At 46.9% G+C, this 13,819-nt stretch overlaps 1 protein-coding gene across 2 annotated transcripts in view; it reads left to right on the top strand.

Annotated features, from left to right (window-relative positions):
- Positions 1 to 8,297: 8,297 nt before the first annotated feature.
- The window catches only part of LRP1 (LDL receptor related protein 1), a 385,437-nt gene continuing 379,915 nt past the window's right edge, over positions 8,298 to 13,819 (top strand). The window contains exon 1 of one of the 2 annotated variants that reach the window (XM_073663345.1): positions 8,298 to 8,700. In XM_073663345.1, the coding sequence (XP_073519446.1) occupies positions 8,610 to 8,700 (91 nt within the window). In that variant the 5' untranslated portion in view covers positions 8,298 to 8,609. The remainder of the gene's footprint in view (positions 8,701 to 13,819) is intronic. The other variant, XM_073663344.1, reaches the window with a different exon arrangement.

The following is a 13,819-nucleotide window of genomic DNA, read 5'->3' as shown; positions in this document are numbered from 1 at the left end:
CTGCCCGGAGAGGTCGGGAGAACGCCTGTGTCTAGGTTCGCTCAGAGGACTTGATCTAGACAAAAATAAATCCTCTCCATCCCTGCTGCTGTCTGTCTCAATCATCTGCGGGGAGAATCGTTATTCCGAACTAGCCCAACTTGACTCTGGAGCAGCCGGAAATCTTATTTCACTGTCCCTGGTGGAGAAATACCGCATCCCCACCAAACCTCTGGCTGTACCCTTGTCTGTTGTTGCCGTGGATGGGGGCCTCTTATCTCGCCCCATCCAATTCATCACCGAATCCATTACTCTGCAAGTGGGTATGCTGCATTCAGAGAGTATCTCCCTTCACGTTCTGCCTGGACTCTCTCACGCCCTCTTGCTAGGTCTGCCTTGGCTCCAGAGACATGCACCCGTGCTTGACTGGCAAACCGGAGAGGTCCTTCGCTGGGGACAAGACTGTCATAAAACCTGTCTGGTTCCCGTCCATTCCGTCCGTCCCTCTCCTATCCCAGCTAATCTACCTGGACTTCCGATTCCTTATTGGTCTTGTGCTGATGTCTTTGATATGGAGGAGGCAGAGACATTACCACCTCATAGACCATGTGACTGCCCCATCGATCCCGCCAGAGTAATGCAGGTGGCTCCCGTGAGTCTAAATTGTCTCCCTCCTGGTAAGACGTTCGTATCGGTACCTGATCGGGAGAGGATCCTACACTGGGGTCATTCGTCTAAACTAGCTGGCCACGCCGGTCAGAAAAAGACCCTCCAGCTTATTACCCGGCACTACTGGTGGCCTAACCTGCACAAGGATGTTATGGACTTTGTTTCTGCCTGTGTGTCCTGCGCCCGCAACAAGGTTCCGAGACACCTGTCGGCCGGCCGCCTTCTTCCTCTGCCAGCACCTGCTGCCCCCTGGCAGCATATAGCGATGGACTTCGTAACTGATCTGCCCGTCTCTGCCGGTTGTACGGTCATTTGGGTGGTCGCTGACCGCTTTTCCAAGATGGCTCACTTCATTCCCCTGCCAGGTCTTCCGTCTGCACCCGAGCTGGCTAGAATCTTTATCCGCCACATCTTCCGTCTTCATGGCCTGCCCCGTCACATCGTGTCGGATCGAGGAGCACAGTTCACTTCTCGTTTCTGGAGAGCCACTTGTAAATTGCTAGACGTCACTCTGGACTTCTCCTCCGCTTACCACCCACAGTCTAATGGTCAAGTGGAGCGGATCAATCAGAACCTGACCAGTTACCTCCGGCACTTTGTTAATGCCCACCATTCTGACTGGGTGGATCTCCTGCCATGGGCCGAATTCTCGTACAACAATCACGAGAGCGAGTCTTCCTCCATATGGGAGAGTACCCGGTCCGCACTCCTCCTGTCATCCGAGCGTATGAAAAGGCACGCTGACAAAGGACGTCTGGATCCTCCTCAATTCCGTCCTGGGGATAAAGTCTGGCTCTCGTCCAAATATGTCCGGCTCAAGATCCCTTCCTATAAGTTGGGGCCTCGGTTCATCGGCCCACTGGAGGTTATCAGTCAGATCAACCCGGTGGCCTATAAATTGAAACTCCCGGCCAACTTACGGATCCCTAACTCCTTCCATGTATCTCTCCTCAAACCTGTGGTACTTAACTCTTTTTCTAAGTCTACAGGTACGCCTCTTGCTCCGGTTTCTGCTGAGGACGAGTTTGAGGTAGAGAACATTCTTGCCACCAAAAGGGTAAGAGGAAAGACCTTTTTCTTGGTAGATTGGAGGGGGTTTGGTCCTGAGGAGAGAACGTGGGAGCTCCGGGAGAATATCCATGCCCCTCTCATCCTAGCTAAATTTCTGTCTGGCCTAAAAAAGGGGGGGCCTAAAGGGGGGGTACTGTAGCGCTGGCGTCCCTGCCCTCTGCTAGGCAGGGACGCTGCTCCCCTCACCGCTCTGCTGTCAGCGCGCGCTCCGTCCCGGCGTCCTCTCCCCGCTCTGCTGTCAGCGCGCGCTCCGTCCCGGCGTCCTCCTCCTGCTCTGCTGTCAGCGCGCGCTCCGTCCCGGCGTCCTCCTCCTGCTCTGCTCTCAGCGCGCGCTCCTTCCCGGCCCCTGTGCTTAGGGCGCGCGCGCGCTTCCCTCCTCTTAAAGGGGCCGCGCGCGGCGCCCTAAAGAGTCCCCGGCCAATGGCCGGAGGACTTCATCATATATAAGGCACCTCCTCCAAAATGGAGGTGCCCGAGCAATGTTGTTTGCACCTGTGTCTCACCTGTGCTTCAGCCCTCAGGTCCCGTTGCCAGTTACCTGCCAGTTTCCTGCTAGTTACCTGCCTGATTCCTGCCTGAATACTTGTTACCTGCCTGCCTGCCTGAGGTCCGACGGTCTGCCTTACAACTCCGGTCAGTCTGTCTAAGGACCAACTTGTCCGCTCACCTGGGAGCGCACATCAGCTACCTGCCTGCTTGCCTGAGGTCCGACGGTCTGCCTTACAACTCCGGTCAGTCTGTCTATGGACCAGCTTGCCCGCTCACCTGGGAGCGCTTCTCCGCTACCTGCCTGCTTGCCAGCCCGGAGGCTCCGTTGTCACGTGCTGTGACCACCAGCTATCTCAGAGACTCTTGCCCGCTCACCTGGGAGCGCATCTCCGTTACCTGCCTGCTTGCCAGCCCGGAGGTCCCGTTGTCATGTGCGGTGACCACCAGCTATTCCAGAGACTCTTGCCCGCTCACCTGGGAGCGCTTCTCCGTTACCTACCTGCCTGCCAGCCCGGAGGTTCCGCCGTCACGTGCCGTGACCACCTGCTATTCCAGAGACTCTCGCTTGCTCACCTGGGAGCACACATCTACCATCTGCCTGCTAGCCTACCCGGAGGCTCTGCCATCACAGGTCGTACCTACCCCTTACCCAGAGACTGCCCTGATCACTTGCCGTAACTCCCTGTCCGTTCACCCAGAGACTGCCACCCGCTCCCTTACAAGGGCCGCCCCCTTGTATAGTAGCTCAGAGGTTCCGCCTCCCGGACCCGTTACAGAGGCCTGTAATTGACATCATAGGTAGACCTCAACTATGAGAGACAAAATGAGAAAACAAATCCTGAAAATCACATTGTCTGATTTGGAAAGAAATTTTTTTCAAATTTTGGTGGAAAATAAGTATTTGGTCAATTACAAACAAGCAAGATTTCTGTCTATCACAGACCTGTAATTTTTCTTTAAGAGGCTCCTCTGTCCTCCACTCATTACCTGTAGTACTGACACCTGTTTGAACTTGTTATCAGTATAAAAGACACCTGTCCGCAACCTCAAACAGTCACACTCCAAACTCCACTATGGTGAAGACGAAAGAACTGTCGAAGGACACCAGAAACAAAATTGTCGCCCTGCATCAGGCTGGGAAGACTGAATCTGCAATAGGCAAGCAGCTTGGTGTGAAGAAATCAACTGTGGGAGCAATAATTAGAAAATGGAAGTCATACAAGACTACTGATAATCTCCCTCGATCTGGGGCTCCACAAAAGATCTCACCCCTTGGGGTCAAAATGATCTGAAGAACGGTGAGCAAAAATCCCATAACCACATGTGGGGACCTAGTGAATGACCTGCAGAGAGCTGGGACCAACGTTACACAGGCTACCATCAGTAACACACTACGCCGCCAGGGACTCAGATCCTGCAGTGCCAGATGTGTGCCCATGCTTAAGCCATTACATGTCTGGCCCCGTCTGAAGTTTCCTAGAGAGCATTTGGATGATCCAGAAGAGTATTGGGAGAATGTCATATGGTCAGATGAAACCAAAGCAGAACTGTTTGGTAGAAACACAATTCGTCATGTTTGGAGGAAAAAGAATGCTGAGTTGCATCCAAAGAACACCATACCTACTGTGAAGCATGGGGGTGGCAACATCATGCTTTGGGGCTGTTTCTGTGCCAAGGGACCAGGACGACTGATCCGTGTACATGAAAGAATGAATTTGGCCATGTATCGTGAGATTTTGAGTGCAAACCTCCTTCCATAAACAGCATTGAAGATGAAATGTGGCTGGGTCTTTCAGCATGACAATGACCCCAAGCCCACCGCCAGGGCAATGAAGGAGTGGCTTCGTAAGAAGCATTTCAAGGTCCTGGAGTGGCCTAGCCAGTCTCCAGATCTAAACCATATAGAAAACGTTTGGAGGGAGTTGAAAGTCCGTGTTGCCCAGCGACAGCCCCAAAACATCACTGCTCTAGAGATCTGCATGGAGAAATGGGCCAACATACCAGCAACAGTGTGTGCCAACCTTGTGAAGACTTACAGAAAACGTATGACCTCTGTTATATATCCTTTGTTGGCAATGACAAAGTATTTAGATGAACTTTGTGACTGACCAAATACTTATTTTCCACCAAAATGTAAAAAAAATGTCTTTCCAAATCAGACACTGTGATTTTCAGGATTTGTTTTCTCATTTTGTCTCTCATTGTTGAGGTCTACCTATGATGTCGATAACAGGCATCTCTCATCTTTTTAAGTGGGAGAACTTGCACAATTGGTGGCTGACTAAATACTTTTTTTCCTCACTGTATAACTAATAAGGGCATACCGCAGGGCATTTATAGCTAATAAGGATAATTAAGACGGACAGTTTCGGAGGTTACAGCTAAAAAGGGTGGACAATGTGGCGGTTATAGTTCATAAGAACAAACAGTGTGGCAGTTATACTTCATAACGGAAACAGTGTTGTGGTTATAGTTTATAAGGATGGTGGGGAGGCAATATTTTATAGGACAGGACAGTGTAGAGGTGATATACCATTAGAGGGACAGTGGGGGGGGGGGTCATTTTGTTCAAAGAGCACAGAGAAGAGCAATTATTTATTCAGGGGCACAACCTACGGCACATATTTATTCAGGGATAATATAATAACCCTCTTATTTTTAAGGGTGCCATATTGTAATGTGCTTCAGAAAATCAGGGAAGATGGAAGTCTGCAGAATCAAGATATGGATGTGAAATTCTGGAGAAGATGGCAGAGAAAACAAAGAGAAGTACTCTAATCAGAGAACTTGTCACCTACAAGACACCTAAATCCAAATATTTTTTATACTGACTACCTTTCCTCACTACTGTGGTTTTGTTCTGCAGTCTAATCATGGCTATTAACAACCCCTAGTATTTTCTTACCAATGTTAAGGGCATACAGTGAATATGTTTATGCGATACAATTGTATATTGGCCTGAACTGACATTCCAATTGTTTGCTGTACTAAGAGTTACGATGTATTAATGTATTGATAATGGTTCTAGTGATCTATTTATGTACTGATGATGGTTCTGGTGCTGTATTCATGTACTGATGGTGGTTTTGTATTCGTCGTTTAACCCCTTTGAGCTAACTTTTATCATATAACCAGTAGTAAATATGTAGGTGTGAGAAAAATGCTGCAATTGAACAATGCTTTCAACAATAGTAGTGTTAATAGTTTATTTTTATCAAATAACAAAAAGGAAAGTTGAATGAACAAAAGAAAAATCTAGATCAAATCAATATTTGCTGTTACTGCCCTTTACCTTCAAAATAGCATAGATTTTTCTAGATACACTTGCACACAGTTTTTGCAGCTCCTCAGCAGGCAAGTTGTTCCAAACATCTTGGAGACCTAATCACAGATCTTTTGTGGATGTAGGCTTGTGCAAATTCTTGTCTTTTCATGTAATCCAACATGGACTCAATGATGTTGAGATCAAGGCTCTGTGGGGGCCACATTATCACTTCCAGGACTCCTTGATCCACTTTCTGTTTTAGTTCTTAATGACATTGGATGTATGTTTGGAGTCGTTGTCCAAGTGCAGAACAAGTTTGAAGGCAGTCATACGCCTCACTGATTGTATTGCATGATTGATAAGTATTTGTAGTTTCAGCAATGAAGACAACATTAAGCTTTACAAATTTCCCAACTAAATCCACAGAAATACAGCCTCAAACTTGCAAGAAATGTAACTTGTCATGTGACAATTATTAAAGGGGCTGTCCACTATTGGACAGGCCCTTACTAGTGTGCCATGGGTGATGAAAATAATAAAAAAAAAATTATATTCACCTCCCGCATAAGCGTCCCTTCTCGTGACTCATTCTCCGCTAGTCTGCTGGGATCAACATCCATCAGGGATGCCATGTGGGCGCTACAGTCAATCAGCCGCTGATGGGCTGCAAAGTTCACATTCTGAGTGGAGGAAACAGTCTTCGCAGCTATTCCTCCTGTGTCCCCTATACATGTGCAATCTCCACTCACCCCAGTGTGAATGTAATCTCAATGGAGGAAGCAAATAAGTAGGTGGCAAACACAAGCGGAGGACCAAAGAAGAGCGACCAGAATGGTGACCAGTCTGCAAACCATGTCCTATGAGGAACGGTTACAGGATTTGGGAATGTTTAGCTTGCAAAAAAGAAGACTGAGAGGAGACTTAATAGCTGTCTACAAATATCTCAAGGGCTGTCACATTGTAGAAGGATCATCTTTATTCTCATTTGCACAAGGAAAGACTAGAAGCAATGGGATGAAACTGAATGGGAGGAGACACATTAGATATTAGAAAAAACTTTTTGACAGTTAGGGTGATCAATGAGTGGAACAGGCGGCCACGAGAGGTGGTGAGTTCTCCTTCAATGGACGTCTTCAAACAGAGGCTGGACAGACATCTGTCTGAGATGATTTTGTGAATCCTGCTTTGAGCAGGGGGGTGGACCAGATGACCCAGGAGGTCCCTTCCAACTCTACCATTCTATGATGCTTATTTCCTGTGAGAACAAAGTATCAGTTATGTTAAAATACAACATGTCCAATCCTTCCATCTCCTTATTTCTGATGTCCAGGTATGGTTGAGACATCCCCATACTCATTAGATGGATGGATGGCTAGTGCTATTGAAATCCATGGCTATTTACTTATGTGCAGGTAGCTCTGCCTAAGATTGAATGATACGAGTCCTCTTTCACATACACACAGTATTCAGTATTAGAATTATGTTACAACCAGTAAAGATCATTCCATTACAGTCACGGGATTGTGCAAGACGCAGTGTTGCAACCTGGGACCTAGTAGGGATGATAGCGCCTGATATTGTCGGTCATGTTTGTAGGACATAATAAGCCCCAAGGTGAGCACCAGAGATCAAAACTAATTTGAACCTCCAAGGACTAGTAACAGGCATTTCACTTTTTCTCAAGAAGCAGATGCAGAAAAAAAAGGCCGATCACACCAAATTTTGAGTTGATTTATATTGTCTTTTGTTCATTCATTTTGCATTTGGTTAACGGATAAAAATAGACGATTAACACTTCCGTATTTCAAAGCATCCTTGCTTGTATTTTTTCCCCACAACTGCCTAAAACCTTTGCACAGTACAACATGTATGCAGGATCATATATCTGTAGGATATCAGAGATGATTATTCCCACTATCTATAAAGGCAGGCTTGGACTGGCTCACAGGAGAGCAGGTAAATCCCCAGGTGGGCCGCTGTGCAGGTCCTCCCACAGGAGCAGCAGTTGGCACAATACACTTATGTACCAACAAAGGTGCCGTCTCACCAAACTACCCAGTGTATTATTAGATAGAAGCCCAGGCAAACTTGTACATGAGGGGAATGTGATATTGAATGTGGCTGACCCCCCAAAGTCAAAGTTTCTTGGCACAGAGCTCTCTGCTCCATCTATGGACTCTGCCATATCCAGGCCACCTACCCTGTCCACTAGGGGGCACAGTATGTGGACAGTCCGACACGGAGGAGTACAATAGGCAGCTACATAGGACTAACACCGAGGAGTACAATAAGCAGCTACATAGGACTGACCTCGAGGAGTACAATAGGCAGCTACATAGGACTGACACCGAGGAGTACAGTAGGCAGCTACATAGGACTGACACCGAGGAGTACAGTAGGCAGCTACATAGGACTGACACCGAGGAGTACAATAGGCAGCTACATAGGACTGACACCGAGGAGTACAATAGGCAGCTACATAGGACTGACACCGAGGAGTACAATAGGCAGCTACATAGGACTGACACCGAGGAGTACAATAGGCAGCTACATAGGACTGACACCGAGGAGTACAATAGGCAGCTACATAGGACTGCCCGGCGCTCCTGCCCTCTCCCTTCATGTTGCAGGAGGAATCCCCGGTCCTGTCACACAGGCGGTGCACGGGGTAGTGCCGGCGAACACCTCGGTGGAGCAGGAACAGAGCGGACGGAGCCTCGGTGTGTGCGGACGGAGCCTCGGTGTGTGCGGACGGAGCCTCGGTGTGTGCAGGAGGAGGGGAGAGCCGCCATCCCGCCCCCAGCTCCCTCCTTCCCTCCCGCTCTCCTGCCCACACATCCTCTCTCTCCAGCCATTCCCCCTCTCATTAATAACACTGCTGGATTCCACAGCCCCTCATCATCAGGGGGGACACCCTGGCAGAGAAGCCGAGGAGCAGGGACTGCATGCCCGTCACCTGCGCCCTCCTGCACCGCTCCCTGCTCCGGAGTGAGGCTGCAGTCCCTGCGATCAGTGCGGGTGATCTGATTTCCCTCCTGGAGACCCGATATCAGGACGTGGAGGAGGGAGTCTGGCAGGCTGAGACATAGGCACCCTCCCCTCCATCCCCGGAGCCCCCGTAGTGCCTGGCCCCAGAATGCCGACTCTCAGGACAGATGTGCCAGGGGTGCTGGCACTGGGATTGCTGTGCTGTGCCCTGCACATCCATGCCACCTCTGTCAGCGATGGTGAGTGCCACCTTGTCATGTGCACTAGATGCGTTTTCTTTTCTTGCACCCTCACATTGCAGGCCCTGCAGATGATTGCACCCGGGCGATGTGCTGTCTAATGGCTCCAGCACATGTCATCAGCGCCCCGGGCTGCAGTGTACCAGGCGAGGCATGCAGCACCGGCTGCCCCGGTAATGCCCATGCAGCCTCTGCCTGTGTCTCACATAGACATTGTATTTCTTCCCATTCCTGACTTGCAGTGATTTTTCATTCCCCATCATCCTCAGACCTGGAGATGAAGGCCCCTCTGTGCCCGGAGGGGATGTGATTGTGCCCTGGATGTGAGCAGGCATCAGGTCTATTGTGGGGTTGGCTGTAACAATGAGATGTGATGTGGTGAGAGGTGCCCTCTTCAATGGGGGATGGGTGATGGCTTTTCTTGAGGATCTGACATTCAATCTAAGCCATTTTATGCTGGAGCTTCAGAGATCTATATACAGATCTTATCTCTATGGTATCAATGTGGACTAGAGGAGTACCTGGTGTGTGTCCACATGAATACTGATAGTGGGGACCATGTACACGTTTTCTCATGACGGAGGCCTTGTATATGTCTTCTGATGATGGGGACCTTGTATATGTCTTCTGATGATGGGGACCTTGTACACGTCTTCTGATGATGGGGATCGTGTATAAGTCTTTTGATGGTGGGGACTGTGTATACGTCTTTTGACAATGGGGACTATGTATATGTCTCCTGATGATGGGTGCCTTGTATACGTCTTCTGATGGGGGCTTGCATATGTCTTTTGATGATGGGGACTATGTATGTGTTTTCTGATGACGTAGACCTTGTATACGTCTCACGATTGGGACCATGTACACGTCTTCAGATGATGGAGGCCTTGTATACGTCTTCTGATGGCAGGGACCTGGTATATGTCTTCTGATGGCGGCAATCTTGTATATATCCTGATGATGAACATGTATACGTCTTCCGATGGCAGGGACATTGGACCTTGTATAGGTCTTCTGACGGTGGGGACCTTGTATACTTTCTCTGGTATGATCATTGCATTCATCTTCTGATGTCCGGGGACCTTGTATATGTCCACTGATGACGGGGTCATTGTATACATCCTTTGGTGGGATTATTGCATATGTCTTCTGACTTCAGAGACCTTGGCATAGTCTCCCACGCTGTTTCCTTGGCTCCCTTTCACCTGTGGGCACTTTATTATTGCAGGGGGCATTACCTGCTTTGTATACTCAGACTGTTTTCTTATATATTTTTGTTTGCTTGTATTGGGTTTGATGCATTTGATGGGAGGGATTTTTGGCGAGGTCCCTCTCTGCAGGCCCTGGATCTGTATAATATGTGCTCCCTCTCCAGATGTAGAATCTCAGTATACAGCTGGGCCCAGCCACTGGCCATTGGGATGGGGGGAATATCCAGGTTCATTCTATGGCAGTTCTTGTACCCTCTCATTACAAATCCTCTTATCATTGTTTCCTATGTATTGTTGCTATGTAAAGGCAGAAGATGTAGACTGGGAACACAAGGCTGACATTGTGCATGCATCTCAGTTGCATTTGCAGGCTTCATCTGCACGCTTGGCAGCGGCTTCCTCCATAATGTGAGGCTGCAGTGCGCTTTCAGTGCGTGACATGGCATTTAACACTGGCAGGAAGAGAGAGGGAGATTCATGAGAGAGGGACTTGTTTGCAAACCAGATGTGAGGGAACCACTGTGAAGCTCCTGCCCTAAGGATTGTGCAACCAGCTCCCTTGTACCAGGTTAGATTGTAGCCATGTACAGTGACTCCTCGCTCATCTGGAAGAGGGAGAACACCTCTGTAATGGGATCCTTATATTGTGTAATAGTAGCAGTCAGGCAGATGACAGGATACACCACGATACAACGTCCCACAGATAGTTTCCTAAAGAGCTGCCATTCATTAGAACGAAACCTTTTGGGTAAAGTCAACTTTGACTCTGATTTAGCAATGCTTATAACTGATCTTAGAGTAGTAAAACCAGTTTGGAAACCAAATGATAAAGATGTACCCCAAAGGAGTAAGGATGGGTGAACAAATCCACATTCACCTCAAAGGTTTGAATACTAACTTTACTGGACATCAGAAATTATTAATTGGGCCTTTATGGTTTATAGCACCATTTCCATGCCATTAAAAGTATTTTCCGAGAATAATATATTGATGTCATCTCCATCTATATGAGGTCAGTGGAGGTTCGGCACACAGCTTCCCCACTGATCAGTGGATATTCACCCCAGCACCTGACCCTAAACAGTGTCTGGAGCTATGGTGTACGGCTTGCTAAATTTGTTACATCTGGGTGCTACCAGAGCAGAGATCAACTTCTCAGTGGGGGTGTGGGTGTTGGACCCCCACTGATCTCATATTGGTTACCTGTTCTATGGTTGGGACATCCATATGCGAGTCCTGCAAAAATCCATATACAGATTAATCAGCTAGATCTACCGGTTTTAGCAGGATTGGCATACTTAATTTATATAGATGCCCCATGACTCTCTCGATAGATGATGTTGGGTGATCGGGCAGTTATAACATACCGTATACAATAAAACCTAACAGAGAAACAAAATGAACACATTCCCTGCTGTAAGTGTAATAATACATATAAATAACATAGGGCACTTTTATAAACACTCTTTTTGATAAAAAAACGTCAAAGCCATCCAACCACGACAAGGTGTACCCCAATCGGGATGGTCCTATCCTCTAATATTAAAACCTCACCTTGTTTCAGACAACCTCACTGTGGATAAGGGCAGAGCAAGACAAAGGCCTCACTGTTCAGACACCCAGCCATGGGAAGCCATATGAATTAAATGCCCAGCTCAAAAAAAGGAAGCCACACCCGTTTGTACAAAGTACAAGGAGCTACAGCAAAGCCAAAGAAATGAGCTGGAGCACGAGTTAGTATACAGTACCTGCAACATATAAGAGAATGTTCACACTGTGGCCATTTAACTGTTTTCTTCACAACAATCTAGTACATAGGATTGTTGTCTCCGTTCATATATAGGAAGATCATTTTCAGTCAATTCACAAGAATTCTGGGTATCCTGGACCATGTAATTATGGGTATCCTGGTGCATCTACTGGGACAGGAGAATGGGAAATGTTGGAATTTGATGGACCTGACCCATTTTTATTTTAGTTTTTTTTTTGTGCCAGATAATAAGGTGCTGCCCTGAGTGTCTGACAGCTTTTTCTTCTTTCCTGCTGGATATGGATTATTGATAATATGCTGAGGACAGAGGAGATATCTGACGGCCGGGCAGTTCAGACAGCAAGTCTTGTTTATGGCTGGCCTTAGATTTAGTTAAAGTAAAGCACTCATTTGGTGGAACTTAACAGTGTTAGGGAATCACATAAATGCTGACTCTGTGTTATTTTGGCAGTGTGAGAGTTTCTAATGACAATGATTAGCCTAAATCTACCTTCAAGTGATCACATTTTCGATCGTGAGTACTGTCCATTTTCAGAACTGACTGCAGACTGTCCAAGGTTCATCAATGTGCTAGTGCAGATGAGATATTCCACATGAACCTAAGTTGGCAGGAACGCCAGCACCTGTCCATGATGCGGTTGAATGCATGAAGCTGCACATATGCCAGTCATGATCATAATATGCGGGCGTGACTGGTCTGATCTTTACAATTTATTGTCTGAGCACATTGATTGACAACCAGCTCTGCAGCATATGTATGCAGAGCAATGTGCCAGGGAGTGATCACAATGCTCTCACTGTCTATTGAGCGGTGACTATTACTGCCCTGATGACTGGAAGTGAGCGGCTGCAGGGAGAATAGAACTTCATTTTCACCCTGCAGCTGCTGCTCTAGTAAAGCAACCAGGAATGATTTAAACAGTAATTACCTGCAGATTACCACTACATCTGCAGGTAAATAGTGTTTCTGGAGGTAATGGGTTCTCTTTAATGCTGGTTTTAAAAAAACAAACAAAAAAAGGAATACTCACGGGAGGAGCGTGAATAAAATGAGAGCAAAAACTGGCTACTTCTGACCTGGTGATAGGTCTTCTTAGGCAACGAATAGCCCCACAGTGACTTGGTTACTTACCTGCCCCCACACAATGGGATGTAATCCTGTTTGGCCACACATGCTTGTTTATGATGTGAGATAATTGTGAGTCCATTTGTACATTTCCCAAATAATTGTTTCAATATGTGATTCTACGGGGCTGAGGGGAGTCCAATGAGAATATTGATTTCTCTAATTGTGTACAATAAAATGGTAAATAAAGCCATTAGGAGAAAAGAAAAATGCAAGCTAATATAAAGAAAGCAGCCTTCTTTTTGTGTTTTGTTTTTTTTAAAAGCCTATATTCTATATATAATTTCCAAAAATTGCTTTTCAGCCAGTAGTTTACTGGAAGACGGCTAAAAACAGTCCTTCAGCCAGCAGTAATATGTCATCCAATGACCAAGGTTTCTTTCCAGACAAAGGAGGATTCCTTAGCAACATCAGACATAACAGCAACTTGCTTTTTTAATTAAAGTTAGGAATATGTCTTAAAGTATTGTGCAATAATAGATTTTTAACTCCTTTATTGGACTGTATAAATAGCTGGGATATGTAAAAGATTTGCCTATTCTTATGAATATAAAATGTAACAGGTGTAATTAATAAGTTCTGTAACTTTGTAACATACTTTGTTAAAGTTCTGCACCATTTTTGAGATCTTTGCTTGCTGCCAGTAAAAGACTATAAGACTGGTGATGCTGCTTAAGGCTATGTGCCCACGCTGCGGAAATGAAGCAGAAATTTTCTGCTTCATTTCTGCATGTCCTCTCCCGGATAAACGCATGCGGAATTCTGCACGCGTTTATCGTGCGCTTATCGTGCGATTTCCACATGCGGAATTGCCTTGCGTTTTTTTTATTGCATTGCAAAGGCAATTCCGCTTGCGGAAACGCAAAATTAATTGACATGCTGCGGATTTTTCCCCGCATCAAAAACGCTGCGGAAAAATCCGCAGCATGGGCATTGAACTTGCGGAATCCCCTTGGGGACCATGGGGGGTGGATTACATAGCGTTTCACAAGCGATTACGCTGCGGAAATT

This window comes from Phyllobates terribilis, unplaced genomic scaffold (assembly GCF_046119375.1).
Source record: "Phyllobates terribilis strain yellow unplaced genomic scaffold, ASM4611937v1 Scaffold_2__4_contigs__length_985480577, whole genome shotgun sequence".
Taxonomy (NCBI): domain Eukaryota; kingdom Metazoa; phylum Chordata; class Amphibia; order Anura; family Dendrobatidae; genus Phyllobates; species Phyllobates terribilis.
The sequence above is the reverse complement of the archived record's forward strand: the minus strand, read 5'-3'. Positions and strand labels throughout refer to the sequence as shown.